At 44.5% G+C, this 12,689-nt stretch overlaps 1 protein-coding gene across 1 annotated transcript in view; it reads right to left on the bottom strand.

Moving 5' to 3' along the window:
* Positions 1 to 1,613: 1,613 nt before the first annotated feature.
* Positions 1,614 to 12,689, bottom strand: part of BRINP1 (BMP/retinoic acid inducible neural specific 1) — an 85,561-nt gene continuing 74,485 nt past the window's right edge. Inside the window, exons 6-8 of the mRNA XM_056505360.1 lie at positions 12,374 to 12,610; positions 6,984 to 7,206; positions 1,614 to 3,363 (exon numbers count right to left, since the gene is read on the bottom strand). Coding sequence (XP_056361335.1) covers positions 2,223 to 3,363; positions 6,984 to 7,206; positions 12,374 to 12,610 — 1,601 coding nt within the window. The 3' untranslated portion in view covers positions 1,614 to 2,222. The remainder of the gene's footprint in view (positions 3,364 to 6,983; positions 7,207 to 12,373; positions 12,611 to 12,689) is intronic.

Below are 12,689 nucleotides of genomic sequence, written 5' to 3'. Positions count from 1 at the left end.
AGCCTGAGGCCTCTTGTGTGGACTGACCAGGGGAGAGAGCAATCTTGATACAAGGTAGGGAAAAAAAGCTACTGCTGAGGGAAATGTCCCTAAAAACATCCTTGCTGTTTAATTCACCCAGCTCTCCTTCTGATACCCATTCTTGGATAGACAGACTTTTGTGACTAATCCCCGTTTTTGGGGTTTTACTGATTGCCCAAATTGCTTCTCTTATGCCCTCAATTGGTAGCTCAGCAGGAGGGTTCAGTGAATGTATATTTTCCTTAAGGTATCCAGTTCCTTCTCAGGAAATTTGGATGAGAACAACCTAAATCATATGAATTAAACCTGAAAGCAGCCTTGATTGCCCAGGTCCCTGGTGTCACATAACCAACACCACAAAGCATTCAGGCCTTTCCAGAACTGATGTTGCTCTCAGAATCTCAGCCAAAATCTTCAAATAAAGTCAAAATTCCTACAAGACTATTTTGAACTCAGTTGAATCAAGATGTTTAATCTTGAGCCAAACCTGAATCTTGGTCTTTAGATCAGGACTGTGCCCCTTGCTCAGACCTGTTTTCCACAGGTTGCTCCTCCAGCTCTGGAAGCCATCAGGATCAGAGATTTATTTCTCCCTTTCTGGAGGGCAGGAATTCCAGGCTCTCACTAGCACTTCTCAATCAACTTCAACTAAAAAAAAGCCAGTGAAATTAAGAGAAACACCTCACTACTCACCTCCCACAGTGTTTAGGCTTCATCACCCAGCTCAGCTGATCCTGCATTCACACACTCCATTCAACATCCTATTTTTTGTTTAAATCCAAACACATGTCCACACACATTCCAAAAAATTTTACCATCTTTTGGTTATTTTAGTATTATTTTTTGATACTCAATTCTTTTTAATTTGGCTTTATCCTTGCAAACTCAGGATATGTTTGGTTGTTGTGCTCTTCCCTCCCACCCTTCCCTTTTACTAATTTTGCATATATTTTAATAAAATGTTCTCATATATTTGCTGTATTTTTTTTTTTTTGTGGACAAAGTGTAAGTGAGACAAGGATATTATTCACAGCCACAGAAACATAAGAAAGTAAAAAGGATTTTTCCCTCTTCCAGTGAACAAAAATGACCTATGTACCCTTCAGTGTTTCCAGGTTTCCTTGGAAATGTATTTTCCCTTGCATTGTGCTTTAGTTTTTGTGGTGATGAGGGTCACCCAGTGCTACTGGAAAACCCAGCACCTGAGGCAAAAAGACAAACTCAGCTTTGCCTTTATGGTTTTGGCTTTCTCTGCTTTAGGGACTACGTAGAAGGGCCTGAAAGATGAGTGAGTGAAGATTTACAGGTGCTGCTCCTCCTCTGGCACCAGCCCAGTGCAGGGCACAAACTGCAGGTCAAGCTAAACAACCCAACACACATCCCATTTTCCAGCATCTGCTGAGCTTCTGCCTCTGGTGAAACATCTTCCAAGATGGAAATCCCAAAGGGAGGACACCTGGGCCCTGCACCCACCCTCCATCTTTTCTGAGGAGGGATCAGTTTTACTCCCCAAGGACTGCCATCCCCTCCTGTCCTCCAGCAAAGCTCAGCACAGGCTGCAGGAATAACTCAACATAAATCTGGCATAAATCTCAACAGAAGAAATATCTTTTATCTTTAACCATTTACTCCCAGTATAGGAATAATGGTAGCTCTTTTACATTTACATATAACTCTTGTTTGTTTGTTTGCTTTTTTTTTTTTTTTTTTTTTTGTATGTCTCTTTGTCTTGGCACCTGCATAGCAGAAAACTTGACAGTTCAGTACAGAAGTTTGCCCCTCTCTCTGCTCCTCCCTTTATTTCCTCTGCTGCCCCTGAGGACTTGCAAGCAACACCCCCAAGGTCAAGAGAGAGTACGGTGTTACCCTTTTATGACGGATTATAGAAATAACAAACATGCCTGACAGTTTTATACAGCTGCTAGAACGGGTTTAGTTTTCAACAAATGAAGAATTTCCTCTTTGTTTTTCCTCTTTTGTATATTAATTACATTTTACAAATCTTATTTTTCCCCTTTTATTTCCTTCCTTTTCCCCCCACTTTTCCTTCTTCCTTTTTTACTTTTTTTCCTCTTTCTTTTTTCTTTTTCTTTTTTTTTCTTGTTTTCTTTTTTTTTTGTGTTTGTTTCATTTTTTATTATTTTTTTTTTTTTATACAGCAAAAGGATCAATCACCAAGGTGTCCATTGCTAAGTCCAGGGTTAGCAGAGTTTGGCTGTCATCTGGTCGGACTGTTTGAGGATCTCGGTGTTGTACAGGTCCAGGGCGTGGTTCACTCGGATGATCTCGCTGTTGGTGAGCTTCAGGCGGTGCTTGAGCATACAAGAGAACAGATCCAGCTGCGGCTTCCCCGGGGCCACCGGAGGCGCCAGGCGGTTGATTCGGTCCCGAATATCCAGCAGCAAGAGCATGACGGAGGAGGAGGAGTAGAACTGCCCGCCCTGCGTGTAGGACTGGTTGACCTGCTGCACGGCGCTGCGCAGGAGGTCGGCGTTGAAGCGCAGGCTGTAGCCGTAGACCTGCACGTCCGAGATCTTGATGTAGAACTGGCGCTTGGTGGGGTCGGAAAGGTCCACGGGCCCTTGGCCAGTCTCGTTGCGCAGGAGGGAGGGCAGCCGAGTCCGGCTGCGTAGGTAGATGTGCACGGTCTCAAAAAAGGTTTTCCACCGGTTGCCCAGCAGCAGGGTCCAGTTGTAGCACTGGCTGTTCTGGAGGCGCATTTTCTCCCAGCGCGGGTAGCCGTACTCCCCGAAGGGCATGTTCCAGCCCTCCGAGTGGCTCCCGCTGAACGGGTTGACGTAGACAAAGAACATGGGGTCCAGGCTGCTGTTGCGCATCTGGCAGATGCGCATGGAGATCCCGATCACCATGTGGATGAAGTCCATCCTGTTCTTGTTGCTCTTCAAGGTGAGGGACATGCGCTTGCGCCACCGCGGGTCGAAGAAGGTGTCCAGGCGGATCTCGTTGCTGATGAAGGTGGTGTGCACGTACAGGCGCGAGTCCATCTTCTGCAGCAGGTACTTCAGCTCCAGGTCCTGGAAGTCCAAGTCCGTCTCAAAGCTGATGAACTGCTCGCTCCGCTCCGAGTCCACGTTCTGGGGCTCGCAGCGGCCGCGGTAAAGCTTGTAGCCCTTGTTGCACGAGCCGCAGAGGGAGATGTTGGCGAGGCTGCACATGGCACAGCTGTTGTTGCCCCCTATGATGCAGGGGATGGGGCGCTGGCACAGACTGGTGCCGCCGTGGCAAACGCAGCTCCGTTGGCTTTCCAGAAAGGTCCCCCAGAACCCGTTCTCGTTGCAGTACAGCAGGGACTGGACTCGGGTAAGCCACTCCTGTATCGTCCTGCAGGTGGGGAGAAGGAAGAATTAACACTGTCAGGCCTCACTGGGACTCGGTGTTGGCATCTTGCTGGAGCTACAGAGATATGTCTGAGGCAGAGCTCTCGGAACATCGATGCCCTGCTGCGGCATCTGGGAGCTATTCCAGTCTATTTCTAGACTGAATCTTTAATCTGCTGTTTACTCCTTTGTGATGAGCAAAAGCCTTCTAAGAAATGCTACCAGTTAGAAATGCTCATCTGAGCTCTCTCTCTTCACTCTGCTCTAGGAGCCAAGACAGGCACTGTGTCCTGTGTGCTGCCAAGGATCCCAGCAATGCCACAGTGACATGGGAATGGAGCTGATCAAGCCATGCCAGAAGCTGTGGGGCTATCAGATATCACAAGGGCAGCAGAACTCCCAGGCTAGCAGGAAAAAACTGCTCTTCGTTGGCAGTTGTCCCCACTGTCTAAAAAACAGACCCATAACAGGATAGGCAAAGTAAGCAGCAACCTCTGCTTATGGTGCAGAGCTCAGAACAGTAGAAAAGAGGGTGGAAGCCAGGATGAACAGAGACAAAGCTGCTAAAACTATTTCTCCTTAAAGAAAAGACAAAAAGACTGCTGCTAATTAACCACCTCTTGGAGTCTCTCCCTTAAAATCAGCCCCACTCACCCAGCCCTGGGCCCCACCACTCCCACAGCTGCTGTATCAGCACCTTCAACCCCACATCCTGCAGCCCTGGAAAATGACACTGCAACCCACATTCACTTTTTGCACTACCCACTTGCCACGTTGCCTTGTTTCCCCCTTTTCCCATTCCCACTGCCCCAGGAAGGCTGGGCACAGCGACTCCTTTCTCAGCAGCCCCCAGCAGAACCCTCTGTGCAGCCGCTGCTCCCTCCCCTCCGCCTCCCCCTGGCTAATGAATACTTCATTGTCTCCTCTGGGCAAAAAGTTCTTGGTAGTGCTGCAGTGAGAGGACTGGCTAATGACAAATTAGGATTCAGCCCCTGTAGAACGAGAGGAGTGATTATGGACAGAGGCTCTCAGAGCTGGATTAGTGAAATTCATGGCACCTGCATCGCCTGACCTCCGAATAATCATTAAGCTGTAGGCTGTATCAAAGAAGGCATTAAATGATACAGCAGCAAAGAACAGCAAGATGATTAGGGGGAGGGAGCCAGAGGAGGGATGAGAGTGTAAAGCAGAGGAAAGCACTGGAAGGAAAGAAATAATCAAGGAACCGAAGCAGAAAGATTGGGAAAGAAAGAGAGGTAAATGTGCAGGTAAAAGGAAAAATGAGAGAGAAACAGTGGGCAGGAGAAATGTGTGGAGAAAGGGAAAAACTGCAACAGCAACAACTGAAAGAGACCAGGCAGGAATGAAAAGCAGCAGAAGAGGAGAAAAAAGAAGGGGAAAACAGGGTGAGGAAAAAAGGAAGGTCATTAGAAGAAAAATTCTGGAGTGTTGGATGTGGGAACAGACAATTTTCACATTCTTCCTGTGGTACAGGGCTGGCAGCAGACTTGCCTCTGTTTTAAACCTGTAAACTTTCCTGGGTTTTGACAAAAGAAGTACAGATCAAATATACTGGTATCTATATATCAATATATTTATATTTCTATAGATAATATATATAGATATGGATATATAGATATATATGGTATCTAGATATACAGATGATATATAGATATATAGATGATATATAGATATGTAGGTATATAGATAGATATAGATATAGATATAGATATAGATATAGATATAGATATAGATATAGATATAGATATAGATAGATATAGATGATATAGATATAGATATTTCTGTCTCCTTAGCCATTGCAAAGGGTCATGGAGAATCAGCCTAATTGCCAGAATCCCTACTCTTCCTTTCTTATCTTCCTTTTGGAAGCACCACCTCTTCCTTTCCCTCAGGACAATCAACAGCAATCTCACTTCTTTTTTTACACTGCTTTTGAATGTATAATGCAGGCTTACAATTATGTGTATTAAAGAGAGAGAGGCTTGCTCTTAATAGAACCATGCCATCCTTTCAAAGCCACTGGCATGCTTGATAAGCCTCTGTCATTCTGTACAGCAACAATTAGAAAATGAGAGTATTTCCCAGCTCTGTGAGGAGAAAGATGGGTTGCACCTCTTCCACTACAGAGCTGCTACCACACTGCTCCCCTGCCTAGCTGCAGATACAGAATGACAAACAAGAAAAGAAATGATAATCTGCCTGCTGATGTTGACTTAAACAAATCAAGCACATCAGTCAGTTAAAAACCCATCTGCCATCATCCATTCCACCCTCCTTCCCCCAGATTTCATTGTAGTATTGGAGGCTCCCTTTCTGCTTGGCTGGGTTTTTAAAATAGATGATAAATGCTGAAGACATATTTGTCTGAATGTTTTGGAGCAGCCTGGTTGGATGGAGATTTCCTTGCTGCTGCTTCACTTTGTTGTTGTTGTTGTTGCTGTGGCACAACTAAAAATTCCATGTTGGACATGCCTGTGGCTCCTCCAGCAGCCTGGTCAGAGCAGCTCAGGCAGTTGGCAGGGATGGGCCAGGTTTAGGAAGCTCTCCAAAGACTTTATTTCATAATCTCTTACATTTAATAGATATTTCTCCTCATCCCTAGTAAGTCCATCAAATCTTTGTCTAGAAACATGAGATTTCTTGGTAATTAAAGAGGTGTTAAGCCCTGGAAGAGTTTTCTGAGCTGCACATGATGAAATGAAAAGTCAGCATATTCAGCAGCCAGGATGAGAGCAGGAGGCAGCAGTCAATCTGTCAATTTACTCTTGAAACTGAATATTTAGGTAATGAAGGAAGAGGACAAACAGTTTCTCTCTAAATATTAACTTGGCCTGACCCTTTCAAGAGAAGCATAGAAGAAAAGGCACTCAGACTCTTTATTTTTCCCCCAAGATTTTCTGTATTGCTTCAGTCCAGGCAATGTAGAAAGACACAGCAAGAGATGTTTATTAAAATCCAGAAATGCAAGTCTCCAAAAATGACTTGAAGCAAACTCAGCTACAGGTTAGGGCTGAAAGGAGCCAGCAGGAGGGATTATTAGATATCAATAGTTGCTGGAGCAGTAATGGAAAATCTGCTCTCTCCACCTGTAATAACCTTGCAATGCTTCTGCTCAGTGAGGTTCATGCTGCATCTCACAGCAAAAATGTGATGTATTCCAAGTGAAACTAAAGCTTCTCCTTTCACTCTGGAGATATTGAGCAGCAGAACCCAAAAATGGACCGAAGCAGCTTGTGCTCCACATGTCTCTTTTAACAGCAACTGGAAGCTGAAAACTCAGATCTTGAGGGAAAGCCACAAAAAAGCAGCTCAGTCTGCAGAACAGACTCAATGTATTCTTGCAGGACTTAAAGAATAAGTGATGCCCTCACTCTGGGCAGGTAAAACCACATGCAGAGGGGATATGAGTGTAGCCAGGGATGTGAGTGTAGCCAGAAATGTGACAAAATTTCAGCAATTCGGCAGGAATTTCAACCCGCTCCCAGATTTCCCCGTTTCCCCCAAACATCTGCACCAACACAGCCTGTTGTGATTAGACTGCAGCCCAAGCTCAGCTCCAGCAGCCCCCCACAGCTCCCCCAAGGCCGAGGAAGGATGGAGTACCTTTCCCTAGGCAGCTGGTGGTTGGGGTTGTGCCGACAGCGGACACTGAGCCCGAAGAGTTTGCGGGCAGTGCGCTGGATCTTCTGGCGCTGGGCTTCCAGCGAGCTCTGCAGCAGCTTGTAGCGGGTCTGCAGGTCCCAGTCGTTCCCCCAGTGCTGGTGGATGCTCCCAATGGTCAGGAAGTGGTTGCTAGGTAGCCTTTTCATGAAGGATTTAAACTCATCTGGAACAGACACGAGAATTGGGTGATACGGAGGTTTCCGAGCTAAGGGAGTCACAGAGCTTTTCACAAAGAGCAGTGATGGACTGAGCCCTGCCAGGGGAAGGTGATGTGAATTAACTCACTGGTCTGTCACTCTGCCCCAGGAAGACACTAATTCCATGGCTGTTGCTGCTCCCATATAGGGAAAAAATCCCTATAGCGAATATCAAGGTGAAACAACACACTTAATGTGTACAGGGTGGAGAGAAAAAAAAGAGAAATAAATTCCTTGCAACATGAAGTTATAGTGTAAGGGTTATAAACAAAAAGCTGGGAGTTGTAATCATTGTCAGTTAAAGAGTTCTCATTTACATTGTTTTTCAGCTGCTGTGTGTTGTTGAAAGCAAAGCATTTTGCTGTGTAATTAAAAAAAAAGGTGGAGGGGGAAACAAAGCTTAAAAAATTCCCCAGAGAATAGGTTTGGATGCTGTTGAAATGTCCTGCTTTCACATTTTTTAAAAAGTGCATTCTGATTCTTACCTCTCATTTAACTCCATTTGAAGTTAAATGAGTTGCATTTTGTAATGAGAAAAATAAAATAAAATAGTTTGCAGGGCTCGGGTGAGAACAAAAGGTGCCAATTTTAGCCAAAGGGAACAAATTAAATTGATCGAAAAATATATTGTTCAATGTTGCTGTTTGTTGTGTTTGTTGTTTTTTGATCATTTTATTTCCATTTTATTTTGTTTGATAATGAAAAAACCCCACTGTTATGAAGGGTTTGTTTGAGAGGCATTTTTTTCATCACAATCAGAAATTCTTAATAGAATACTGTTATTCTTAATAGAATACTGTTTCTGTTTCTGATCAGCCTCTCCTTCCTACCTGAGAAGGGTGGTTTGCTCAGACTCTGATTACCAGGCTGGGACATCCTCAGATGGGAAAAATAAACAGATGGTTCCAACTTTCTCAGGGGAAAATAACTCAATTTTTGATGCTAGAAAACCATATTTGACACAGTGAGACCTTGAGAAATGCAATGAGTGGGACAATAAGAACTCCATAAAATGCAATAACAACGAGAGCAATGTTTTGTACCAGGAGAGAAAAAAAAAACACTTTTCAGCACAGGCTTGGGCACAATCAGCTGAGGAAGGGCCTGGGGGTTGACATGGGTCAACATCCTGTTCTCACTGGGAAAAATATTCATACTGGGCTGAATCCAGCTGGTTGGGGAAGCTGATATTCACCTTTTCTTGGCACTGCTACACCTGGGGCACCCACCTGAAAGGGGTGCCCAGAGCCTGGCAGGGCAGAGCTGAGGGACACAGAGCAGCTCCAGGGCACAAATTCTGCAAAGTCAGGTGTGGGGAGCTGCACTGGCTTCATTTGGTAAAGAGGAGGCCAAGGGATATTTAATTACAACAGCAGCTGCTCCAAAGGTACTCACAGATATGAACAAAACTCCTCTTTTGAGAGACACTTGCTATAACAAGGAGCAATGCACAGTTTGCAGCTTGAGAAATTAAAATGATTTACTGAAAAATTTTGTCACTTGGAAGTAATGCAGCGCTGGAACATGATCAGAGATGTATAAAAATCTCTCATTTTAGACTCTGCTAGACAAAACCAAGGCTGACCTGACCCAGTGCTGGCTCTGGTCCTGCTTCTAGAGGGAGGCTGGACTAGGACCCTGCCATAAACTTCCCAAACAAGCCAAAAAGATGTATAGCCATCTTTTCCTCTGCATTACTTCTGATCCTTTCCCAATCTTTTTTTTTTTTTTTTTTTTTTTAATTCCTTCATCCCATTTTCAGAAGGAAAAGGAGAGCTGGTAAAGGTTGAAACCTTTTCAAATAAAAAGAAATAATCCATAGAATTAGTGGAGAAAATCAAACCAGATAATTTACATCCTACAGTGCAAAGTTAAAGATATTGGCATATCAGATTTCCTATTATTCATCAACTTGCAGTTCATGCTTAACTGCCTAACAAAGGATATCTGTGCATTAGTCAGTCTCATCCTGACAGGGGTGCTAAATGGATGTTCACATCCTACTCATCACATGGTGGAACCCAGCTCCTCAAAAATAACCATCACTGCACTTCCAACATCCGTGGGACATCTGCTTGTCTCCTTTCTCCCCCAAAGATAACCAAGAGATATTTTTTTAGTCATCTCTCAGGTTTTCACTTTGTTTTTAATGCTGCTTCCAGTGCCCTTCTCCTCCCCAAACCCAACTCTGTGCTTTTCCACGGGCTCTGAAACCACCATCACGTGTAATTGCTTCTCTTGACCACGCTGATTACTCTGGGTACCTTTCAGCAGTAAAAGCCTTGCATTTGCTTCCCGCCCCTTATAAATCAATTTCCTCAAAAGCCTTTTTGTGCAGGAGCCCGGGCTCTTTTCCCTCTGATGATGAATGTGCTACATTTTTCATCGAGACGGGCAAGGCAGGAATTTCGGTGCAGTGTGCACATTTTGCTACTGCAGTGCAACGTTGGGGGAAAAACAAATGAGCAGCAAATCTGGCAAAATAAAAGCTGGATGGGGATGTTCAAAATTAGGGTGATGAAGAAAAAAACAAAAAAAAGTACATAATTTCTTCATTATTTACATTTATTTATAACTGCCTGGAAACCTGTGGTATGGATGGGGACATTCCCTGATTCTGGGAATAGCTCATTCTAAATCCTGAGAATTTCCAATTAATTAACAAGTCTGTTTGCATTTGTTGTTGTATTGCTCTGCACAGCAAACCTTGCTGATGGCTGGAACTACACCTCCCGTGATGCAGCTTGTCCCCTCTTTCTGCAGAGTCACCCCCTCCCTAAGGCAGTCCCAGGGCAGTGACTCAGCATCACAAGTGGCACCACAGGGAATTGGCAGGTCAGACATCTCTTCCACAGATGAAATTTTCTTTTTGCCATTGTTAAAAAGAAAAAAAAAAAATTCCATTTACATCAGAAAGCAATAGTCTTGAATAAACCAACGAATTAACAAATAAAACTCCACCAAATGGCTTAATTAAAAGTTGGGGTTTTTTAATCCACAATCACAGAATTTTCTGACCAGCCATTCTAAAATGCCAAGAATAAGACAGTGTTATTTTTCTCAATATACCCACAAGCAGTGAAGCACAGGGCTAAAAAACCTCCTGAGCTGATTCAAAGCAGCTTCAGTTCACTGCAGCCTCCTTGACTTTGAAGATACTGTTCCAAATCACAGCAACTCTTGATTCCCCCTGCACGATTTTTTTCAAATTAACAGAGGATCCAACACAGACCAGAAACAGAATACAAATGTTTTGGGCTTTCAGTAGCTTCCTGTTCAAAATGGTATTTGCTTTCAGAGCACTCCTGTGCCTTTCAGTCCACTTTATTGGAAAAGCCTTCAGATGTCATCAGAGATTTCTCCTCTGCTGTTCATAATGAAGAAAATCCTCTAGTTATTGGGAATATTTATTAAAACAAAGAAGCAAAACACTAATACTGCAGTCTTTTGTGATAGCAACTTCCATCTCAAAGGATAAGTTCACGCATGATGCATCAAAGTGATGAATCAGATGCAGCAGCTTTAGACATAAAGATAATCACTCCATCTAGCCCTGAAAAGCCTCCAGTCCTGGGTGGAATATGGTAGAAATTGCACTGCAATATGTCACTTTAACATGGCAAATGAAAAACACCTTCCCCCATTCAACTCTCAAGGGGAGGGAGCCTGAATACAATTATCTACCCCAGCCTGTGCCTGGATGGGGTGCAGCAAGGACAGAAGGTGGGACTGGAACTCCCCTCTCCCATCTCTCACCACCTCAGTGCCTGGGTTAGGTCCCTTGGGAAAGGAAGGGGTTTGATGACACCAATCTGTGACTCTTGAGCACCTCATGTGAAGATCCTGTGCCAGATCTAACAACAGCTAACACTTACCCAGTGGCAGAGCTGTGCTGGCAGACACTGCCAGTAATCCTTGTGAACTTGTGCAGCACTGAGCTGGCAGAAGCTCCTGAAATCCACATTTCTGGTTTGCCTGTGTTACCCACCCCATCTATGAACTCACAGAAAACATCTGACCTCGTTAGCTGGTGACCTGCTCCTGGAAGTGCCCAGGGCACACGGGGGGATGTGGTCAGGATGGGGATTAGCCTTGGGCCATTAACTCCCACCCTGGCTGCTCAGCTGAGCCCCAGGGTGACAGCACGGGTGGGACATGGGGAGCTGTGCAGAGGCACAAACACCAGCAGGGGCCACATGTTCAATATGAAGCAAATCCTCAACAGCCCTTCAAGGAAACAGCACAGGCTGCTGCATTTCAGCCTTTAAAGGGATCAAGGTGACCTTCAACATGAAGAAAGAGAGAAAACTTAAGAAGAATTCTTCTTGAATTGAGCTAGAGGGTCCTTTTCTCACAGTGTTCCTTCCTGACACTGAGATCTGGGCAGTTGTGACAATAAACATTGAAGAAAATGTGTTGGAAAGTGGCTGCTTAAGACTGAAAGATGAGAGTCAGCACAAGGACAAGCTCCTGATGGAGTTCTGCTTGGTGCCTGTGTGGTTTTAGGAAAGTCAGGCCACTTCCTAAAGGATAGAATTCACTGAAAGTGCTGCTCTTTCCTACCTCAAGCCCTCAGGAGTGTGAGTACAACACACCTACTAGGGGTAAACTCCGCTGACACCCCAGCCTCACCTGGGGAGAAAGTAGAAAAGAGAAGTGTTCCCTGCAGGACAGAGGAGTAATTTTCCCTTCTCCTCCCTGCCTCAAAGGAAGAGTCATCTCGCCTGTGTGCTCTTCTCCCTCTGAATTGCCTTCACCAAAGCAGAATAAAGCATTCATGCAAATCTGAAAAGCAATTTCTGCGTCATTCATATTGTGGAAGTTTCTCAGTAGAACTATTAAAAGAGAGGTTTGGAGATGGTTTGAGGAGAAAAATCAGATTTTTAACCAAACATATACTTCCATGGAAAATATCCCTGTACACATAATTCCATGTGTGGTGTGTGTTCCTGTCTGTGTGTTTAATAGAGAAAAAAGGGTAACAGAGGGAAAAACTCCCTCAAGACTAAGATCCTGGGTTTGGGTTCAATATCCTCTATTTTTCAGTCAAATTAGAGCATTATACAGAGGGAATAAAAGATTTTTACCCGATAGGACCTGCCACAAATTGAAAACGTGAGTTTTGCTCATTACCTGAATTCTCCAGATCTTTATAGGCTTCTGTCCAGGTCTTAGCCATGTTTGCCAGGGTGTACTCCATGATCTGGATGTCAGTGATGGGGCAGTTGCACTGGGGGAACTCCTCGGAGCACTGGCAGCCGCACTGGCTGTCCCGGCAGATGTACTCGCCCTCCCCATTGCACATGATGTAACTCAAGGCAGACTGGACAAACTTCTCTTGTAAATACTGAGGGAAGATGATCTGGAGACCTGGAGAGAGAGCAACAGGGTCATGGGAGGAAAAACAGTAATTGAAAAAGTCATTTCAGGTATTTGTTCCTCTTTTCAA

Source organism: Oenanthe melanoleuca, chromosome 17 (genome assembly GCF_029582105.1).
Source record: "Oenanthe melanoleuca isolate GR-GAL-2019-014 chromosome 17, OMel1.0, whole genome shotgun sequence".
NCBI classification, from domain to species: Eukaryota; Metazoa; Chordata; class Aves; order Passeriformes; family Muscicapidae; genus Oenanthe; species Oenanthe melanoleuca.
The sequence above is the reverse complement of the archived record's forward strand: the minus strand, read 5'-3'. Positions and strand labels throughout refer to the sequence as shown.